At 50.2% G+C, this 23,342-nt stretch overlaps 1 protein-coding gene across 1 annotated transcript in view; it reads right to left on the bottom strand.

Moving 5' to 3' along the window:
- Positions 1-8,536: 8,536 nt before the first annotated feature.
- Positions 8,537-23,342, bottom strand: part of LOC130382120 (tubulin polyglutamylase TTLL5-like) — a 42,006-nt gene continuing 27,200 nt past the window's right edge. Inside the window, 9 exon segments of the mRNA XM_056589730.1 lie at positions 8,537-8,761; positions 10,650-10,728; positions 11,261-11,313; positions 11,445-11,601; positions 18,047-18,126; positions 21,550-21,570; positions 21,572-21,753; positions 22,305-22,525; positions 22,561-22,948. Coding sequence (XP_056445705.1) covers positions 8,537-8,761; positions 10,650-10,728; positions 11,261-11,313; positions 11,445-11,601; positions 18,047-18,126; positions 21,550-21,570; positions 21,572-21,753; positions 22,305-22,525; positions 22,561-22,948 — 1,406 coding nt within the window.

The raw sequence follows: 23,342 nt of genomic DNA on the forward strand, positions 1-23,342 counted from the left end.
CTCACTCCCGTCGACTCACTCCCCGGCGACTCACTCCCCAGCCCCACAAAGGCTGCGGCCCTTTAACAACAACCCAGCCCCCGACCCAACCACGGCTCCCTGGGACTGCGTGACTGGATCTGTTTGGGGCAGCGGTCCTGAAGCTGGACCTTCACCTCAGCGCTGAGCCCCGCCCCTCTACGTCCGTCTCCGTTCGTAGCCCGTCCTTAGTAGTGGTGGATCTGATTGGCACCCGTCACTCACAGCGACACACAAATGTTGATCCTTGAGGGGAAAACAAGGCGCCAAACCCACCAAAGACTAAGCGAGGAAGGGCTGTGGAAGGTTGTGGACGGCTGCTGTGTGCCTCGGCTCTTGCAGCGCAGTCACATAAACTAAACCCACCGTGCCTTACCTCTGACCGGCAACACACGAAGCTGGCATCAGGCTCCACAATGCGATTGGCTCATTGAACTGCGCAAGAGGAGTGTGATTGGAAGGGGGAACCCCCTAAATTGGGAAAACAGATTTACACTCGCTGTACCAAAAAAATGGAACATAACATAATATTATTGTTACTGCAATAAACTCAACACCCGACACGACCCTTCGTTGTACCGAGGCACCAGAGTGGAAAAGAGCGGTGCAGCGACGATGGAATAAGCCCGCATTAGAGACGTGCAGAAGCCCTTGACTGTTCAGATCAGGACTAAGTGGGCAATAAAATCGCAACAGTTGTTGCAGATGATTAGTTGGTAATAAGTACAGAGATGGAAAATCCATGGTCACGTTGTAAAGGTTGTCCCTGGAATCATGGGTGCGCCATCTGGATTGGCTAATTAGCACCAAGTGTGCAAACGGCAGAAAGCACCACTGAAGAATCTCACAGGCTTAGTGAGGGAGGAACGATATCAGGATCTAGACCTGGAGTTCCCCCTAAGCCTTGCCAAAGAGTTAAATAACATGTTTAACATCCTGGTAACAAGATGTAATTAGCTCAACGCAAGGAACACAATCCCAGTTAAAAGTAAGGAATTACATGTTGGCTGTTCATTACCCACTTGCGTTAAAGATTTACAGTTTAAATTATCGCAACTGTGTGCGTCGGCACACACACACACACACACACACACACACACACACACACACACACACACACACACACACACACACACACACACACACACACACACACACACACACACACACACACACACACACACACACAGCATTACCATGGTCTATTTCCAGCAAGTGTGATTTCAGGTGCAAGGCCGATCGCGCAGTTGGGGAGCTGGGCAGCGATTACTGCTGAGGGGAGGATGGTCCACAGATGGGGAACACCAGTAATAGTATTCCTCTCGCTGTATCAAATAATAGCTGGCATCAGAGTCATACCACCGCATCCCCTCGCTCTCACATGACCTCTAGGCCTGAACAAACACTAGAGATTATAAAGCACTGGGAAGGTTGTATAACGTGTTGATGCCCGCGTTTCCACAGCTTATTCAACTCCACACATCCTCAGCTCCAGGGAAGAGAGCTACGGGGCGTACAGGAGAACCTGCCCTGCGTTAGGTCAGCCCTACAGTTCAGATGTGTCCCGTGGCATCGACACATAGGTGGTTCTGTGTATGCTGCAGTGATGAAGCAGCCACCTTTTAAGGCCCGACCGGGCTGGGAAAGGTGCCCCTCACGGCAAGGTCCTTGAGATGCTAAACTTAAAGCCATCCTGTGTGCGCTCTGGCCCGCGGGGGCCCGGGTTAAAAATACCCAACAGTGTTTACCGGTCCTTGATAGAGGAATGGTTGCTATGTGCGACTGTTATCGCTGACACCGGCTTGGAGGCCACAGTGTGTGTGTGTGTGTGTGTGTGTGTGTGTGTGTGTGTGTGTGTGTGTGTGTGTGTGTGTGTGTGTGTGTGTGTGTGTGTGTGTGTGTGTGTTCACGCGTACGCATGCGCGCGCGTACGCATGCGCGCGCGTACGCATGCGCGCGCGTACGCATGCGCGCGCGTACGCATGCGCACGCATGCGCGCGCGTACGCATGCGCACGCATGCGCGCGCACGCATGCACACGTGTGTGTGTGTAAAGACCCACCCGTTCTCTTGTAGACCGTGCGCTGGCCGTTAGACGCGGCTGTTCCGCTGGTGGGAGCGTTGGGGGGCGTCTGCCTGTTTGATTGCACATGAGATAAGAGAGAGAGAGAGGCAGATTAAGTATGACAGAGTGAGTCAGAACAGGGATAAGCCCCCTCAGAAGACATGCAGGGACCACCCAGAGCAGTGCGCTGATCTGAGCGGCCAGGAAAGCATTGAGTCACAATGGATTGATTTCTGTGATCGCTGTTTAAAGGATTTGGCGGGTTTGTTGAGACCCCAGGTTAAAGGTTGACATCCACTTGCTCTAGATGTAAATCAGCCCTGATTGTTGTTCAGCTCACCCCTCCCGCAGTCAATGTGTGGCCAAACTCAGGCAGTTGGTGACCCAAAGAAATCTGTATATTTTAAGCAGCTCCCATAGTGCTCCAACAAAAGTAAGTGCTTACAAAGTGCCCTGGTGAGGTAGTTTCTTCCAATAGTGCCAAATAACGAACAAATGTAGAGTTATGATTTTGGGCTTACACACCACTATGCAATTCAGAGCGAAGATAGCGGCTGCGTTATAGGCAGTGTGATAACTGTATATTTGTATATTGTGTATTTTTTACAAAGTTCAACAAGGTGGGCGGCGGGATGGGTCCACCTGGTTGGTTGGAAGGCAGCCTGAGTGTTCCTTTCTGAATCAAAACGAACGGCTCCGTTCCCGCTTGTACGAGGGCCTACTGCTGGGCCAGTCCTCCGAAGCCGTTCGGACGCAGCATGAAACAAGGACATCGAAAAGTGTGGAATCCTAACCGATCAGCACTCAGCCTCCCGGTCTGTGAGCACGCATAGCGGTGTGCAAACTCAAGAATCAAAACTAGTGGATTGGTTATTTGTGGGCACAAGTGGAGAACCCGACCTAGCCAGGGTAGTTGATGTGCACCAGCTTGTGTTGGACAGAATGAAGAAACCGTTCTGGGAGCTGCTGAACGCTCGTTTGGAATGGAATGGATGTCAATGGCTCGCAAACTGCACCGTTTCCGGAACGCGCAATTACGGAGGGAGTGGGGGGGGTTTAACAAAATGATGGTTGATTTACATCTCGACCTAGCCTAATGTCAACGATTACCCCGGGCTCTGAACAAACCGGCCCAATAAGATAATAAGCTTATTTGGCTGGTTACAAGATAAGTTCATGTGTTATTGTATGCATTCAAATAGTAAGAAACCTCTGCCACATGTTTACACCTTAAGGGAGAAAGCCTGCTGCTTTCTATATGCACCTGTCTGGCACTGGAAGAATTAAAGGCTTGCTAGGTTTCCAGACCATAGAGGCTGGTGCGTGTTTACATCCAGTGGAGAGTTAAGTGTTTACCGAGAGCTTCTCTGAGCTATTGTGATGGGGAAGGGAGACATTCCAGCGGCTTGGTACCCGTCCAGGGTGACATACTCTTTCACACTTGCATGATGATGGAGAAGATAAGGTATATATACAGGGCAAAGAAAGCCCAGTGCCAGGATGTGAACAAGGTTGCAGCTGATGATAGTTTAGATACATTTTATTGTTTTGAGAGTTGATCATTCTGAGTATGATTTCGATGATTTTGCTGAGAAAGAGAATGAGAATGTTTTGTATTGAGGGGCGTATGCTGTCGACTGTCAAATAATAATAAGAAATCAGACATTTGCTTGAATTATTCCCAGAATTCCCACAAATACCCAGTGTGGGTTCAGCTGCCTTGCTATTAGGGAACTATTCATCCTTAAATCCAATGTATAAACTATTGGGACTAAGAATAAATACTTCTTCAAATAGTGTAGAGTACCATATTTCTTCGAAAATAAGGCAGAATCTTCTGTAAGCCGCAGCAGCGGTTAAATGGGGTTGTATGTTTCAAAATACCACAAATAAGCCGTATAAACCCCATCTTATTACGCATCTTTGCCCACGACCCAAATACTTACATGTACGCCCAATGCTGGCGTGAGCCCGTCACCAAATGGTTTAAATAGTACAGGATTCCCTGAGGCCAAAACCGCGCCAATGTCAGCTGATGGTTGAATTAGCGTCCATGGGTAATGGGAGATAATGCTGATTCAAGCTTTAGTAAAACCCTGAACTTTCTGAGGCATTTTTCATTTTTGCAAGCGAGTCATTTAGACGTAGATGCTTTGAGTTATGGGTCCTGGACTGAGAGCACATTGTGGAATACGGTCTTCCTTGTTTTATGGAGTTATGAAGGGATGCCAATGTTTATGTTTTGAAGAGGTTATCTTTTACTCCCAAACCTCTAATGTAAATAAGAATGTGGGCTTTACATCATGACTGCAAAAAAATGAAAATTCTGTGTTTCAACACAAATCACTGAAAGCGACAGCCATTTCTTTTGTTTGCAGAATCGACCTATGAGCCGCTTGGTAAAATAAGCGGCAATGATTAGTGTTGATTCGTCAAAATCGGGACAGAAAAATACAGTAAGTTCAATCAAGTTTGTTTGAAACAAGGACTCTTATTGGTTAAGCAAATAGCTGCACACAACTTTCAAGCAACAACCAGTTTTAATTCAAGTAAAGTTCTGCCTTTTTGACACAAGACTGAAATGTTATTTTGGGCGTGATCTGTTGGACTAAGTAAATTCCATCTCCTCCATTTCCAGCAGCCCTAATGCATATAGATAGAACTGTTATGACCAGGTCTAGGATTAAATCAGCCATTTCTCACAAAGAGCTTCATGCTGCCCATAAATAACATTACAAACGCTCCGCTGTGCATCAGGGCTAAACAAACACCCAGCCATTATAAATAAGCTCTGGTAGGGCAATCGCAAGACATCGAAGAAAAAAAGAGGGAAATAAGACCCTTACCCTATACAATAAATCTGTTTAGCATTTTTCAGAGGAGAGAACAATAAATAAAGCTTAGCTGGAATTACCCTCTCGCCCCATAACAGCGTCTCGGCCAAAAGGGAATTAAGGAGGTAATGAGGGACACACTGGCTCCTTGTAAGAGGCTGCACAGTTGAGCTTTCATACCATCACCCAGCGTGAGTACAACAGGCCCCACTTCAAGTGTGGCCCCGCTCCACAGGAAGCGCCTCCTTTCATATCCGAGCAGGGCTCGGCCAAGCAAACCAACTCACCCCCTCACCTTCTTCCGCTTCACCTCATTGGTCGACGAGTGTCGGCCAATTAGAGGGCGGGAGAGTTCATGGTGTGCCCTTCCTAAGCAGGGATTTCACAGGACGATGAGGTTGGGCGTTTGTGCACGGACATGGGGGGGGGGGGGGGGGGGGGGGGGGGGGGGGGGGGGGGGGGGGGAGGGGAGCGGTTGCCTCAGTCCCGGTTTGTGTGTGTACTGGTCACCCGCATGTCGTGTAATCCATACGGGCCCCCCCCCCCGGGACAGAGTTCAGGCGTAAACACAGCTTTTGGCGGTGGCTCCCGTGAGCACACAGCCCGGCGTGACAGGAACCACCGCAGACTAATAGGGAGTGAAGGCAGCGGCGTGGCTGACAGTAATAGTGCTGCCGTAATTGTCACCCTATTAGTAATGCCACACGACAGGCCCGGGTTGCCCTAGTTACAGCCACGATACTCGCCAAAACCTTGCAAACAAAACACCCCTAAGCCCCCCCCCCCCCCCCCCACACACCAAAAAAAAAAAAGCAAAAACGCTTGCTTATTTGAGTTACAAATTGCTCCCTTCAAATGGCCCTGACTGAAGTCATAGCCGTTTGAGGCCTAGCAGCCTCCCTGCTTGGCAGCTGTGGTGCAGTGATAGAGTGGAGGCTCCTGCCCAGAGGATGATGTAGCTACATGTGTATTCCCTGCTAGCCAGGGCCTCGGCACGAGATGCACAATAACAACAGTGTCACCGTGATGAAGTGGCGTGCCGCCGATGTCATGAAGCGTCTCGATTTCTGCTGCTTGTCGTTACCTTTTTTCCCGTTTTTCAGCCGACGCTAATGAACCGCAGTAATGTAATGAGTTGGAAACAAACGTCGATGCTTTTCAAACGGGGAGCAGGGGCTGAGTGTGCGTTTTCTGACAAAGCTGCATTTGGAAGCCAGCCTGATGGATACAGAAGCTTTTATTTTTTATCATCATTCAGGGATTTAGACAGAGTAGATGCAACACAAACAGAGAACTCAGCAATGTTTCCTTACTTTGAGTTTTCATTCATTCGGTACTCGCTGTACCCTTTAACACGCACACACGCGTGCAAACGACCAGAACACGCTGACAGCAGGAGGATGCAGCCGCCTCAGTGGATCGACAGCGGGGAAGCAGACTCTTAGGGAAAGCGCACTCCTAATGGAAGCAGTCTCCCTGAGGAAACAGACTCCCCATGCAAGCAGACTCCTAGGGGAAGTAGACTCCTAGGGGAAGTAGACTCCTAGGGGAAGCAGACTCCCTGAGGAAGCAGACTCCTCGTGGAAGCAGACTCCCCCAGGAAGCAGATTCCTCGGGGAAGCAGACTTCCTGTGGAAGCAGACTCTCTGAGGAAGCAGACTCCCAGGGGAATAAGAAGACTCCCTGTGGAAGCAGACTCCTAGGGGAATAAGAAGACTCCCTGTGGAAGCAGACTCCGACTCTCCCTACTACTTCAATACCGACCGGCAAACCTACAAACCAGTTCGCAGACGTGATGACGTTAAACAGTCCTTTGTCCCACACTCCCACACTCACAAGCCTAACACACAGTGATTCCATTATGAGGTGGTGGGGGGGGGGGGGGGGGAGTCTAAGCGCGGGATGGCTTTCAGATGTGCTATGATAACTCAGAAGAATTGAATTGCCCCGATAACAGGAACACAGGGAAACAAAAGGAAGTAACCCATTATCCCAGCATTTTCTGCTAACAATCTCCCCCCTCTCTCTCTCTCTCTCTCTCTCTCTCTCTCTCTCTCTCTCTCTCTCTCTCTCTCCTCATCTCTCTCTCTCTCTCTCTCTCTCTCTCGCATCTCTCTCTCTCTCTCCTCTCTCTCTCTCTCTCTCCTCTCTCTCTCTCATCTCTCTCTCTCCTCTCTCTCTCTCTCTCTCTCTCTCTCGTCATTCTTCCTTCTCCCCTGCTTGATCTTTATTCTCCCGTTTCCATCGGTGCATTTTGGGCCGGAAGCTTCCGTTTTTCCCACACTCTCCCAGTCCGCCGGTCGACCGCAAACATGCAGGACAGTGGAGAGTGTGAGGGGGCTCAGGAATTCCACATGCAGAGGGTAAACACGGCAAGGGCCAGGAGCGCACACACGCGCACACACACACACACGCACACACACTCACAGACTCACACGCATGCACACACAAATGCACACACACACACAGACAGTTGTACACACACGCACAAACCCCCCCCCCCACCACACACACACACACAGACACACACAGAAGCAAACACTGCACATTTCCAAGTGCTCAATATATCCTATTCTTCAAGCCCCTTCCTCCTGCTCAGCTCTGGGTGTTGCTGTGGCCAGCAGACGGAGACGCCTGTCCCCACAGGTAACAAAGACACAGCCTTGTCTCGGTCTGGGCTCTCCGGCCTGGCCTCATTAAGCAGCCCACACACACACACACACACACACACACACACACACACACACACACACACACACACACACACACACACACACACACACACACACACACACACACACACACACACACACACACACACACACACACACAGCTCCACTGCCTGTTAGTCAGCAAAAAACGCTTTGCTTCTGCTATGGACACCCAGGTGGTGAGGCAGTGAAGCAGGTACGGGGGCTGATGATTCATCCGCTGTGTTTAACACACACCGAGACACACACACAGAGACACACTCACAGGCCTCCCAGCTCGCCGGTCTGCTGAGGAGGGAATTAGCCAGCACCTCCACCACCTCCGCGGCGGCCATGTGCGTTGAACAAACAGGCGGCTCCTATCACCGATCGTTGTGCAATTTGGACAGACGATGACGGCCAATAAAGTCATACTGCAACCGTGGGAAACAGCTGGCAGTTCCGCTTCCCCGCCCCCCCCCCCCCACCCCCCCCACTCCTTCCGACTCCCCAACTCCTCTTCTTCTTCTTCTTCTTGTACTTTTGTTTCTTTCTCCCTGTGCTCCTCAGCTTATCTCCAAACCAAACAGGGTTTAGACCACGCCGCGAGCCGCGGCCCCATCGCTGAACCGCATCGTGTTACGCGCCGGGCAGAAATCAGGCCTGTGATGCCGTTGTTTATTGAAGAGGCAGATAGAGCCCCCGGCCAAAAGACTGGAAGCACTCTGCACGCCCATGTACTCTCACTGGGCCTCTCCGTTCCCTTACCAGACCCCCCTTGATGTCATGGACCCTGTCTCAACCCCCCCCCCGACCCAATCAGCCCGCCGCCCCGGGAAAAACCCACTTCAAACACTGGAGAAGACGCCAACGCCAAATTAGCGCTGGGTAGTCGCTGGGTTCTGTTTCCTGAAACGACAGCGGTGGTCTTACGTGAGGCGCTGGGCCTCCGTCTTCCTGGCCAGGCCGTCCCGGGAACCGCTGGGGGGCTTGGGGGCGAGCGGGGGCCTCCCGGGGCCCCGCTCGGGCCGGTGCAGAGAGGGGTCGTGGGTCTGAGTGGTGCTGGTGCAGACCGGGTGGCCCCCCGGAGGGTGCGCAGGGGAGTTGTTAGGGGCCCGGGGCCATTGGGTACTCGTGGGTTCCAGCAGCAGGGCCTAGGGTGGAGCAGGACAGACTGCATTAGGACATCAGCATTGAATATATTCAATTAGTATTTATGTGCCCTATTTACATAGGGCACATGGAATATGCTTTTGTAAGTATTCACCTTTAGCGTCGCAAACACAGAAGGAAATTCTAAAATGGCTTGACTGCTGAAAGTGCTGCACGACTGCAGCATTCTGCCAATACGTGGATTTAGCGATTTGATTTATTGAGCATATCTACCATCAAAGTATTAGAGGAGAGGAAGCTGGCCGCCAAGTCATTACCACAAAGTATGAAAAACCTCTGCTTGAATTATTGCCGAGCTTAAAGAAGAAATGCCTAATCAAAACATGCCCTGCATTCTTCCTCCGCTAGTTAAGACAAGATTGCTCATCAAAAGAGGAAGGAAAGCTCGCCTGGAGGAGTAAAAATAAAAACAGTCCATTCCCCCTGACATAATACTTTAACGCCAGCCTTTACTAGGTCCTGGCGATGCCGGGGAATGCTTAGCGCGCATTCCTTCCACGTCTCACGTCCGTGCCATTTTCCCTGCCACTTTATTCATCTATCTAGCAGGCTAATAGCCTCCCCACTTCCCCCGGCGCAGGCTCTCCGACGGCCCGGTTGGCAGGGCGACGGGGGGAAATATCTGACGGGAATTCTACGTTGATGAATGAGCGGCCGGGTTTCCAGGTTTGCCGGGGTCCGGGGCCGCTACAGCTGGGTTTTTTTTTTCGAGCGGGGGGCCAGGAGGGGCACCTTTCTTTGGCTGCCAGGTGGCGCTCAGCCAAGGCAGAAGAGGAGCCGCGCAGTCTGCAGCGAGTAACTGGAACAGAGGAGAGCGCCGGCACACACCGCCGTATACGCGCACTTAAACAACGACTAGTAGGGAGATGTGCGCCTGAAGCCGAGTGCCTGGGAAGAAACGTTGCGATATGAGGGCAAAGAAAGCAGGCCAGAAGGGGAGCACGGAACGGAGCGTGGAAATGGAGAACGTTTGTTTGATCATCACCGCCCGCGACCCCCCCCCAACGATGACTTGACTAGTAGATACAGAATGTACGTAGTGGGGGTCAGGCGGGCTGCCGCTGACTGATTCTCTCGACAGTCAAAGAGCACGTTCGGCTCAGGGGGAGCTGCGGGGCGATTCCACTTGAACCCAGCAAAATGGCTGGGGCACACATGGGAGGAACTCAAGTGGAGGGAATCAAAGCCCGCGCTTCACTAGAGATTTGCATCACCGGGGCAGCAAGGCAAGTGAGATCAGAGGGAAGGCTTTGTGCCGGGTTGGGGGGTAAGGAGTCGGGAGGAGGAGGAGGAAGAGGAAGAGGAAGAGGAAGAGGAAGAGGAAGAGGAAGAGGAGGAGGAGAAGGAGAAGGAGAAGAAGAAGAAGAAGAAGAAGAAGAAGAGGAAGAAGAATCTTACATTACATGTAATGTAATGGACCGAGGGAAGGCCTAGATCCAATCCATTTTCCAACATAGTGAACTGGTGAACGATACAACAGCAAAACAGAAGAGAGGTGGCCCGTGGGGAGGGACGGAGAATGGAAGGAGGCCAGAGGCCACACAGGGGGGATCACTTTTCACAAAGGGCTTCAACCGATGAAGAAAAGTTCATGGATTCCTCATCAGGAGATGAATTCCCATAATCTCCCGGAACAGAATCTGCCTTCAAAGCAAAATGTGAATGAGAAAACGTCTTCACTCCCAAAACATGAGAATCATATCGTTTGGAGTGACCCGAGAGCTCTCGGCCTCCCTTATCTCCCTCAGCATCCAGCCAAAGCAGTCGCAACCTCGTCAAGCACAACTAAAAGCTTTCTTTTGCTTTTTTCTCTTGCAACATCATTTCGATTAGGCGGATATCACGTCTAAGACCACGGACTGAGCTCACATCTGATGGGACCGAAATGCTCTCCTCTACCCATGTGGGCCCCGAGGACTGACCACACAGGGGCCCCCTGACCCCAGCCCTGAGCACAACACAGAGCTCAGTGGGGACATGAGGAAAGTCCCGTTGTCCTGTTGTGAGGTGACGATGCTCCCTGTTAACTGTAGCGACCAACACATGTTCCAACACACATTTCTTATCTTTCCTAACAAACAATCGTGGGATTCATTTTTTCGGTTTCAGAGCTACATTCCATGAGAACAAAATGGAAATGGTTTGTATATATATAATGTACCGTATTTAAAAAGTTGCCCTTGAGATGTGCCTTTAATTAGGTTTAATTTGTCCTACACAAACGTCAAATGAAGACAGTTTAAAGATATTTTCCGCATTAAGGCTATCCTTTGACTTTTAACCAATACTGCCTCTATATCTCAGCTCCGAAGATTTCGTTCAAGCAACTCTTCAGTTGCATTTCCAGAGGGGGGGGTAAAGTGAATTTCCCTAAAGGCATATAGAGGAGAAAACTCTGTTCATCGTTCACCATCTTAACATTATATAAATGATATGAAAACATGCAAACATGTATTCTTCCCAGAGAACATTGGGTATACGGGGAGGACTGTTGCATGTTGACCTCCCCTGCTCGCTCCCATCCCATGTCCGGCTGTAAGCTCACACAGAGACGATGGAGAGGTCATCTACATCACGCAGGTGCCAGATCTAGCCGTTTGCGAGGTGAGACCCGGTGTACCGGAAACCTTTATTGTAACTTCCGTCAGGAGCCTTTTCAGTTACCTGATGGCGAGTGTGGCTCTGGTCCAGCAGCTGTTGGATGGCGAACTGGAAGCGGTAACTCCCCTGGGGCTGGGGGCCCGGCCCGGTCACATGCCTGTAGGCCGGGGTCTCCTCCTCGCTCCAGTGGACCACTCCGCTCCGGGCCGGCATCCTGGGACTATAGCACCCAGGAGGGGAGGAGAAGGACGGCAGGAAGTAAACACAAAACAATCAGTGTCACCTACACTGTAATAACTTATATTAGTACAGGGGTAGACTTTATGGTTTGGTACTGGCTTATGCATTTGTACCATGTTTAGTTTGCATTATATTGTTGCAAAATGGGAATTCTGGCCGTGGGGTCATTTCTGAAATACTAATTATGGAGTTTACAGTAGTAAGCTTACCAGTTTAGTGCTGTCTTATGCATTTGAACCATGTTTAGTCAGAATGATAATGTTGTCCAATGTGAATTCTGACCCTTACTTTAGAAGACTTAGAACGTAGGTCAAAGAATGGAGGTGAGCTTGAGAATAGTATAGGTTACTAGGACAAAAGAAAGTCATGTAAATCAAGTTCAGAATGTGTCTTTGGGACAGCACAACATTAGCAGAGGGGGGAAAGTAATATATTTGTAACAAGTGTTCTAATGTCTGATAAAAAGCCTTTCTTTGCCATCTCTATATTCCCCTGTTCCAGATCAACCACACCCCAGCTCGAGTTCCAGATTAGTCCAATCATCGGGATGAAAGAGGAGAGCGAGGTTCAGAACATCTTCAGAGCATTCAGACCCCTCCAGTCTCTAGTGGCCGTATCATTGCCTGGGATAATGGAGAATCAATCCCTGGGCTTCAGACTTCACCATGCAATTTACAATTACAATTAGGGCATGACGCTTTTATCCAAAGCGACTTACATCGTTTAATACACACATTGACACACCGACGGCAGAGTCAACCATGCAAGGCGACAGCCAGCTCGTCAGGATCAGTTAGGGTTAGGTGAACTTGCTCAGGGACACATTGACACTCAGCTAGGAGGTGCTGGGGATTGAACTAGCAACCTTCGTTACAGCAACCGAGGAAGGGATGCACGGTGGTCCATTTGCTGCCAGATTTCCCTAACAGGGATGGATTGCAACAGCGATACAAGTTTAAGGTGCACGTGAATGGTTAATGGTAAAGGGAATGCATTTAAACAGCGCTTTTCTAACCAGTGGCCACTCAAAGCGCTTTACAATATTCCCAAAATTCACCCATACTTACAAACACTCCCACACTGACGGCGGAGTCAACCACGCAAGGCGACAGCCAGCTCGTCGGGAGCAGTTAGGGTGAGGTGTCTTGCTCAGGGACACCTCGACCCTCTCGACGCCTCGACGCTAGGAGGAGTCGGGGATCGAACTGGCAACCTTGCGGGGGACCAGCCAACCCGCTCTACCTCCACAGCCACATGCAGCGTAGAGACGAGGGGTCGGCAACAGCAGCAACAGCGGCCTCCACGACCGGAAGCGGTCGGTCCGAGGGGAGAGTGGGAGGGCAGCATGCGGCCGGCCTGCGCTCAGACTGGAAACCTTTCCACTTTGCCTCAGCACTCTCACAACTTCATGTTCCATCCACATCAGAAAGCCACAACCTGGAAGCCAAACCGTGGGTCCGGCTCCACGCGTTTGTAACCGGATTATCTGCTATTAAGACTAAGCTCAGGGCGGCCTTTTGCCTTTTTGGCCCCTACCTTAAAAGAAAAAAAGAAAAGAGAGAAAAGTAAAGAGAAACGGGGGCCCTCTGGTCGTCCCTTCGGGCCTGGTTTCTACACTGCCAGTGTGCAGTCAGAGGCAGGCTGCTGTGTGGACCAGCCCAGCCAGTAATAATTCCCATGAATAGCAGCCTGTGGGAGCTGAGTGTAGAAATATTAGGGAGGGTAAGAGGGAGAAATGGAGACAGAGAAAGATAAAGGTTCAAGGCCCCTGAGGGCCCTAATGAGAGAAAAGATTCCTGAAATACTCCATCCATTAGATGAAATAACAGTTGCCCACTGATACCATCAGATTCAAATCATCACATACCTATCAAGACTTTCCAAACATTTTCCCCAAAATAGATTTAATTTAATCTTCAATAAAAACTTATCCAGAGGGAAAATAATACCAGTGTTTGCTAAGGAGTCCGCATGAAAAAACAACAACATCTGTTGTGTGTAGCCATACAAAGGTCATAAGAAACTCATTTCAGCCCTTGGTGGACCATGTGGCTCCCAGTTTGGTCAAACGGTAATGGTGTTCATATTATAAAAACAACTCTGGGCCTGTTCAGATCTTTTTCCCCCAGACTCGGCACAGAGAGTCATATCTGTGATCCGTGTCAGACCGCCACTTCTATAACACTAGGAAATAAAAATAAATGGACCTTCTTTCTCTTAAAAGTCTTTTTTCCACTTTCACACAAGTTCATAATACATTTGAGTTATAGAAGAGTCCAACTCTGTATGCAGGCTTACAGAAAGAACAAATAAAAGTCGAGCTATTGCTATCCTTGAGTGAACCGGTGAAGCGTCACACTGCACACTTTCAAATGATCTTTTATGTACTTTACAAGGTAAAGTACATAAAACCAGGACGTTACCAGGACGTACAACATACAATAAGTGCGTAAGAGGGGTGTGGGGGGGGGGGGGGGGTAAAGACGCACAGAGATCAGGAGGAGAAGATGGGTGTAGCAGGACGCGTGGAGGACCCATGAAGGGGCTCAGGGATCGGGGACTTCCCCTGAAGCGCCCCCTGACGTAGTGTTCCCCCACCCCTCTGCTCCCTGCAGCGCCTGCCTCCCTGTGATATGCTGATAGGACTTACAACAACACAGCTGAGCATATGTGCAGCATCAATCCAGCGCCGCTCACAATGTGGGAAAGGGCTCTGCTGGCGGTGACATCATCCAACAACAGGCCAGCCACTTCCAGAGCCGACTTCAAAGCCGTGTCCTGACGTCCGGGACGACCCGTCCATTCATTCATTCAACCGTCGGCAAAAAATATTTATAACCGATTAAGCATTTGAGGCGTTTGCCAACAATCGTTGGTAATAATAATAGCTTCATTTGTTTGCTTTTTTTCTGTTCCAGGTTATAAATATAACACTCTTCAGACCTGTTTTCCTTGGCTTATTGTCAGACAAAGTAAGGTAATTTCCAACAATCACTTAACGCTGTAGTTTGATGAACTTCTGGCAATCCTAAATTTTAAGCCCTTACAGTGATGAAGTAACAACCTCATTGACCAGGATAATCAGTCCATTATCATTGGTATTGATTACATAACTTTGTTGGGGGTCACTTGCTCAGTGTATTGAATAGACCGTGGGTTTGTTGAACGATGAATTCTTGTATGAACCCTAAACATTCATTGCAGTAGAATTGGGGTGAATTGTTTTTTTTGAAGTACCTCTCATAACGACAATGTGTTGTGACTAAGTGTTGTTGACACACGCTTGTCCATACATGTACATGTGTTAGGGTTATGCTATTGGACGGGGTGTGCATGTACTCATTAGAATGGTAGCGTAATCCCCCTCAGTGGAATTTTACCGGTTCTCACCTCAGGGGACTTCTCGCTGTTGCTACCACATCTGGTACCGATTGAGGTGAAAATAAACCTTCTTTAACTTGGGAGAAGAAAGACATGGGACCGACTTCGTAGGCCTTCATTGATGGCCCTTCACTGATGGTATGTTTCTTTCTCTCCTCTTTGGCGAGCTGGGAACCTGGCTCTGCAAGAGGACAGTCACTAAATGTACTGGAATAAAATGTCCTGACTAAATTTCATCAAGTAAAAAACCCTCTCTGACAAAACAATGAACCCACCTAAAACTACACAGGATGAGTCCGGCGGTGGCAGGGAAGCCTTCTAGGCCTCCTCGGTCCTAAAGTGAAACAAGATGGCAGGGGGATGACTAAATGTGACCCACTCTGAGCGCTGCAGACGGCCAGCAGGCAGGTAAGCAGCTGCCGAAAACCGCAATACGCATACAAAAACCACGGCCTTAAGGAGCAAAGCCATGTGGAAATTCATTTTCCCTCAAGCAGTAAAACACGTTCAATCCAGGGAGGTTTTCCAAATATTGCACCGGGAGGCGAGGGGACACTGGCCAGAAACCAGGAGCCTCACCTTACACCGAGTGGGCTGCCATGCACACGAACCCGTGCCGCGATCATAGTGGATTCCAGTTCTCGGAATGGTCCAATAGTCCCATAACACCCGGTACCATGTGTGAGAATATGATGTGCCTCACATCTGGGGGCCGTGCCAGTGCTCCCCAAGATAACGGAGCCCGGGGTGGATGATCATAGCCGGGTAAGGATGATCAATGCCGGGCTCGATGATCAGAGCCGGGGCGGGATGTGTAGGAGTTTGATAGTGTCAAGCCCCTCCGCTCGACAGCTGACACGAGGGGGGGGCCGAGGAGGCTGATTTGCGAACACTGAAGGCAGCATACCTGGCAGATGTGGAGGAGGCAACACTTCAAAGGCCTGCGCGTTCCCTTTGAAAACCCATCATACTCCTTCACCCTGTGGTTGCATAAAGAGCCAGTGTGCTTAACGGCTCCAGTGTGTTTGGCAGCGGCCCTCATTCCCCGCGCTGAGGGGAACGGGCTCAAGGAAATCCTCAGTTTCTGTGTGTTTGAAAACAGTGCGGCGGGCAAAGTCAAGGTAATTATCCCCAAATCTCATCAGATACGGTGTGCCACGTGGGACGGGAGAGCCAAACAGTGGGATAGAGGGTGACGGGTTGAAAAGGACAGGTTTTGATTTGCTGCTTGGTAGCAAGGGGAAAGTAACAGGGAGTCGCATATTACCAGGATAACTTGGAATACAGCTATCTTTAGTGGGAGTCAAAGTATTCAATATGTTTCATGCTTATCCAGGTTTATCTTGGGAAGCCTCGCGAAGAGATGTGGAGTCATCCAAAGTATCCAAACCTTTCCGATAAATATAGAACGCAAAATAACCGACTGGAGACTAAAAGTGTATTTGTTTCAAAAGGGCCGCCTAGTAACAGAAGCCATCGGGTCAGCGCACGCAGAAGCCAAACGGAAGGGTCTCAGCCATGCTTCTAGGTGTGCTTCTTTAGCGGTATATTTACATCTGTTAGATCCCCAAAATTATGAAACCTATTAGACGTAGCTTCCTCGGTAGAAAAACAAAAACACTTTACAAAGGAGGGGAAAGCCAGACATTCCTATAATTCCCTGACAGTACCATACATAAGGAAAGGCTGGACTGAAAAAACACTGGGTTCCAGATCAGAGCCAAACTGTCTGAGACATTGTCACTAACATATTGTTAAAAATAGATGGAGAGCATGAATGAATGAATGCCTAACCCCCCAACTGCTTTAACCCATTTAGCCTCGTCAGTTGGAAGGAATCAGGGTCACCAGGACAAATTAAAGGAATTATGAATCACTGTGTCCTGCAAGCACCTCCTCCCTCTTTCATTTATTCTCCCCTTATCTCTGCCTTGATGTGCTGGAGTAACGGATGGTTGTAGAGGGAGGGAGGTCGGTTGGTGTTTTGCAGGAGATTGCCTGGAACACACTGACAAAGTGGCTGAATCATTGTTGGCTTTGCCCTTTTATCATTCCAAGGAAATGTGTTGTTGAGCCGCTAGCATGCTTTGGCACTTTGAAGTGAGACACCGAGCTAATTCCACAGCTAGCTCTCCTCATAAGAAACAATTAGGGAAGGAGTTTAGTGCCAATTTCCAGGAATTACCTTCACCTCGCCTGCCCAGAAGGACGCTGGCAAATCTTTTGATATTTTCTTTCCAAAAGAATAGCAGTCTTGAATCAAAAGATTTGTCAGAGTCCATTAAAAAGGTCCTCAGGTTTTATTGACTGTGACCAAATTAGACGTAGACATCTACAGTATAAGGTTCTCCAAAGTTGATTACATGGAAAAACCAACGCAGTATATTAATTTCACTGGTGAATTGCACTTTCCCCGCGTTAGCTAGCCCTTGTAAACCTCGCACAAGAGACCTGGAATGCCGTACATGGCTCATCCCCGTCCTCTCAATCCTTTTTATACCTTTCTAGTGTTTTATATATGTATTCCCTCATTTCTGCAGCAAAGTATTAGAATCACTGTTTCAGTGGCTCATTACTGAACCCGTCCTGATGAGAGCAGAACGCTACATCCTCCTAGCCTCCAGCTCCCGGTGCAGAGGAATAGCTGTTTACCTTGGCAGGGGAGCCAGCCTGAGATCGCAGCACACCGTTCCCTCCCTGCTGCCTCCAGGGCTGGCAAACGCTACTCTACGTGAGCTCATCCATATGAGCAGCGGCACGAAGAGATGTGTGCCAATACGGAGAATTCTACAGGAATGACTGAAAGTCTGCCAACTGTGATTTTAGGGCTTTGATTGGAACTATTATGGACAGGGGTGCTCCTCTTCATCCACAACGGTGTCAATACCCATCCAGGCACGACATTCCTGAATCTCCAGGAAGGAAATAGGTTTTCCAGGGAGCTTAGGGTGGATCTTCTGCCGAGATAATTTGTGTGGACTCACCCAGTGCCCCCGGAGGGGAGTGTTTTCTGCGTTTAGGGCCCTGCGTGGCCCCTGGCTAACAGGGGGAGCTGGGGGGCCCTGGGCCCCAAGGTGAAGCCTCCCCTGCTGATGATCCCACTGTCCAGGTTGAGGTTGGCGAGCTGTTGGAGGAGAACCACAAAGAGTTAGTAGGTGGCTGACAACGTGTAAAGTGTAAAAACCACAAAGTGTAACGTGTCCTTCACACGTTTCTCATGAAAATCAATGCAAGAGTCAGGATTTTGAGTTCACTAGAGAATTACATTAGCTGGCCAAGGGGTCCTTGTATGAAATTAAAGGGACAAGGAAATAGGTTGCACTGCTGACCCCACCCAGGAACATAAAGGCCTCTTTTCAAGCCCAGAGAAAGATGTGTTAAATGTCTCAGGAAAAATATAAATGATTTAAAAAGGTTTTTAAATGTTTATTCCTCTGCAAATATTGCATATAAATTTGGCTTGGAATCCAGAAAGGTTTTGATAATGGAATTGGATAATAAATCAATTCCGAGACATGACTTACAGACGCTCGTAACACGATGCATAAAAAGAAAGTTTTTCCTAGAGCAGTATTTCCACCAGTAAGAAAGAAAGTGACATTACGGTAACCCTTGGGCCGTGTTACCATAGACAGACACACCCAGACCTCCATAACTCCAAACTATACCCTCCACTGCACCCCCGTAGCCCCAGAGGGCTGACACCTTTTTGATCCCAAGCTGTGAGAAATGTACACAGGGCAGGGCAGAGCTAGTCTCCACTCAGCACTAAATCCAGGACGCGCCCCCATCACCCCATGACCCCCTCATCACCCCGTCTCCCACACCTCCCCAAGGCACCATCACCCTCCGCCCCTGACCTCCTACCCCACCAGGTTATACGCACAACCAGCGGGCCTTTGACCTAAGAGTCGACGAAGCAAACACGGAATAGTGACTAATGAATGACGGCCGGATAGTTTAGACTGCTGGTGACGCGCCCAGGCCGCCCAACTGCACGAGCATCCCCACCGAAGCATGTGAAAAGTTAGTTTAGGAGCAAAGCGAATACGCCCCCATACATGCCTTCCCCCCCCCCCCCCCCCCCCCCCTCTGCCAATTCTCTATCACTCTGCCTCAGATAATGGATTACGAAAAACAATGGTCGCTTCTTGCATTGACCCATGTACACTGGAACATTACTTTGTGATATTCCCTGGGTCTGGCATGCCTGTTTGTTTTCCCAGAGTTTGAGGCTGAACTCGCAGCAGGTGAGCGGAGCGTTGGTTTATCCTGCCAGGAAAAGGAAATGTCAGGCATTCCTCGGAGACAGGTGTTTAAATTAAGGCTGGGGGGCGGGGGCTGACAGAATTGTGGCCAAGAGAGTGAGTTCCACAAAACCTCAGATACACAATCATTTACCATCTACAGGAAACAAAAAACACAACAAACAAAATAAGACAAAACATTTTGGAGAGGTCACCTTGAAGTTCGCGGATGAAAAGATATAATATCCTCCAGAATCCGCAAGACGCATTCCCCAGATTTGAGAAGACATAATCTCTCTTCTCCAGAAATACCGCAAGATGCTATCGCCAGATTTGAGCGGACTGCAAAGGGAAGTTCAGCTCTTTTGACTACCTGAAGGCTGTGATGTGAACCTTGTATTCTATTGAACCAGAACAAACCGAACAGCTCCGTGGTGAAGCACGGGCTCTCTCTCTCCAGCTAGCATCACAGCGGACGTGTGTCTCCTGTGCCTCCTCTGCGTGACTCGATTCCACTGGGTGGCAGGGAGAGGAAATGAGCGCACGCTCCGGTCAGAGTAAAGCCTGGCCTGCGGCCTGAGTGTCACGACATATCAAGAGTCAAATGCACGTATGTATGTAAACGTCGCTATAGTGCCCAGCCCTGATATAGGTGGTAGATTACAGACCACGAAAACATTGAAGGCACAGTATAAGAGTTGTCATACATAAGCGAAAACACAAACACACACACACACACACATACACACACACACGTCCAAGTCCAAGTGAGTTAAAAAGAAACGACTTACAAACCTGACACATACACATGCAAGCAAACACGCATATTCCACTACAACAAGTCCCTTGTTGCTGTGCATTTAATGGCATTTGCATGCGAGTGACTGATTGCTGAAGTCCATTGAGGTCAACTCTTGCAACAGGGTGTTGCTGCTGCAGTTTTTTTGACACAGCTCTCCATTGAGTTTAGAAAGTGCTTTAATGACCTCTAATACAAGCCGACAAAAAGGCCAAATACACTCCCAGGCCCTTGAAGCCCAAACATACCCCCACAACTTCCACACAGCAGAGCGGAGCCAACCCGCCTGGCCATGCCCGGGATTAACCACTCATCAGAATCACAGCGAACACCTTCCACAGACACAGAAGAACCAGCGGCCAAGAGGAAGCCATAAAACAACACTGTTCCTGTGTGGTCTTATGCCATCACAAAAAAAAAACACTTGACATGAAAAAAGACCTTGAGACAGCGAGGTGGAAGAAGCCCCGAGCCAAACGACAACCCCTTCAGAAGAGAAGACCACGAGATATTGGAGGGGGGGGTTGTCTCCGAGGGAACGGTGCCTGCCGCTCCAATGCCGGCTGCCAATTTGCCACATTCTTCTATTTATAAGCATCAATTACCCCGGAGGAGAAAGAGCAGCAGCCTGTTAAGCTTCAACCGCCAGCACTCCCCCTGTGGAGCGTCTGATAATGAGACCTCACACGGCGCGGCCCGGCCCGCCCAGACCAGGTCGGCCCGCTAGTGGGCTACATGCTGGGGGTGGGCGATCGCAGGGTGGTGGTGGGTCTGTTGTCAGCCACCTAGCGGGCTACGTGCTGCGGGTGGGCGGTCGGAGGGTGGTGGGGGTGTGTCGGCTGTCGGCCACCTAGCGGGCTACGTGCTGGGTTTGGGCGGTCGGGGGGTGGTGATGGAGTTGGGCGGGGGTGGTGGAGGTGGGTCTGCTGTTAGCCTCCTAGCGGGCTGCAGACGTGGGGTCAGGAAGGAAGGAAGAAAGAAAGAAGAAAGAAAGAAAGAAAGAAAGAAAGAAAGAAAGAAAGAAAGAAAGAAAGAAAGAAAGAAAGAAAGAAAGAAAGAAGAAAGAAAGAAAGAAAGAAAGAAAGAAAGCCGAACGCTGCAGGGTGGGTGGGGGTGTTGGCGTCAGTCGTGGGGGGTGGGGGGGGTTGGGTCTTCTTCTCGAGGCGTCAGGAGGATCGTTTTACCATGTCAGAGGAAGTTGAGAAAACATTTCAAAAGAAGCTTCTCGGTTGTAACTTTGTGAAAGTTGGGAGCTTCAGGCATTAGGAGCTCCCAGTACACTGATTAAGAAACAGGAAAGAAAGGAAAGGGAGAGAGAGCGAGAGAGACGGTGTGTGTGTGTGTGTGTGTGTGTGTGTGTGTGTGTGTGTGTGTGTGTGTGTGTGTGTGTGTGTGTGTGGTGTGTGTGTGTGTGTGTGTGTGTGTGTGTGTGTGTGTGTGTGTGTGTGTGTGTGTGTGTTACAGGGCCAGGGAGAGGGTGAGAGCGTGTGTGTGAACGTACATGCTGTGTCAGCAGGTTGATGGTGGCTGGAGCTGTTGTAATGGCGGGCTGACTGCTTGTCCGCCAGCCTCTGCAGAGCCACGACGATGGCCTGCTGGTTGGACTGGGCCTGGGCCGCCAGAGAGCACAGCTCCCCCGCCCCCGCCCCCGCCGCCACAGCCTCCTGCTCAGGCCTCGCCCTTCCAGGGCAGGCCCTCCTGCTCCCTGAGAAGAGGTTAACGGGGAGGACGATGGTGAAAGAGACAGTGAGGGTTTTAGGAAGGAGGGGGGCGTGTTATCCCCATGGTTACGACCCACACGTAGAGCTCCACACGTCCACACACACCGCCGCCGCTGCCCCTTGGTCGTGTCGTGACATCAGACTACCTCGGGACAGTTGGTCTGACGTCACGAAAAGAACGCTATCTGCGTTCCCAGCAGAGCGGAGCGCTCACATGTTTGGGGGGAATGGCCAAAACATAGGGTTTTACCATTTTTTTTCTCAAATTCGGGACGTATTTCAGCAACAGTGATAAAATGGCAAATTTAAACACATTGCCCTTTCTTCTTAACTTTGCCTTTGTTTTATTTCACTTATCTATTTTATTTTATTATTTCATTTTATTGTATGACTGTTTTTCAATGTGAAGCACTTTGAGTCTGCTTCGTGTATGAAAAGTGCTACGTAAATAAGTTGCCTTGCTTTGCCTAGATTACTATGTTAGCGATCATAGAAGACCAATGAGCCTGTTCTAAAACACTGCAGGAGGCTGTACCTTGGGCCTGGCCGGCGGAGATGGGTCTGCTGATCTTCTGGTTGCAGACGTGCGCCGCGGCCCGCATGGAGCCTGACGCCGCAGAGCCCGGCGTGGACGAGGAGGAGGAGGAGGAGGAGGATGAGGAGGAGGGGGCGACAAAGGACTGGAGCCTCCTCATCCCCTGGCTGGGCGGTGGGGGTGGCGTGGGGCCCGGTGCGTGGCGGCGGAGGTGGCGGCGGCTGAGACGGGGGCTCGGGGCATCCGGTGGGGGTACCGCGCGGGCATCCAGGGCGTGGCGTGTGTGTAGGGCGGGGGTTTAGAGGCCAGCGACGGGGGTGGGGGTGGTGCTGCTGGTGGGGGTGGGGGCGGACAGTGCAGGGGCAGGGACTCAGAGGAGATGGGGGGGGGGGGGCGGGGCCGTGGAGGAAGGGCGTGGCAGCGGTCGAAGGACACGGGGAAGCTGGAGGAGTGCTGGGGGCCGCGGGGGGCCGGGCGAGGCGGGCCGGGGGCCGTCCTGGTGGACGGGGCCTGCGGCTGCGGGTCCCTGGGTGCTGGGTAGGCAGCGGCGGGAGCGGGGTGGGTGGGGGTGGGGGTGCGGGGGGCCGGGTCGGGGCTGGGTTTAGGGGTGCAGGCTGAGCTGCTGGATGTGGCCAGAGCCAGAGCTGTTCAGAGGAGGAGGGCAGACAGAGGGCAGTCAAATGTTAAATCTAGATTGCTATAGCTTTGTTTTTCATCAATTTGTCTCTGAACCTCTCTACTTCTCTTTGAACTAAACGGTTTGCTTTGTTTTTTCTTGTGACACATGTTTATTTATTGAAGTATGAATTGGATTCCATAAGATTTGTACGCACTCGTTTCCAAAAAAACAGATAGTGAGTTTGCTTCCTGGCCGGCAGCAGGCCATTTCTCAGAAACGCATTAGTGTTACAGACTCTTCACAACTCCTAATGACTCCTTATACTCCCTAATCGTTTGAAAATCCACCCAAAAATAAAGGAAAGCTGTGTGAACTTAGAAGCCATTAAGAAATATAAAAACACAAATTCAATTCAGTTC

Source organism: Gadus chalcogrammus, chromosome 5 (assembly GCF_026213295.1).
Source record: "Gadus chalcogrammus isolate NIFS_2021 chromosome 5, NIFS_Gcha_1.0, whole genome shotgun sequence".
NCBI classification, from domain to species: domain Eukaryota; kingdom Metazoa; phylum Chordata; class Actinopteri; order Gadiformes; family Gadidae; genus Gadus; species Gadus chalcogrammus.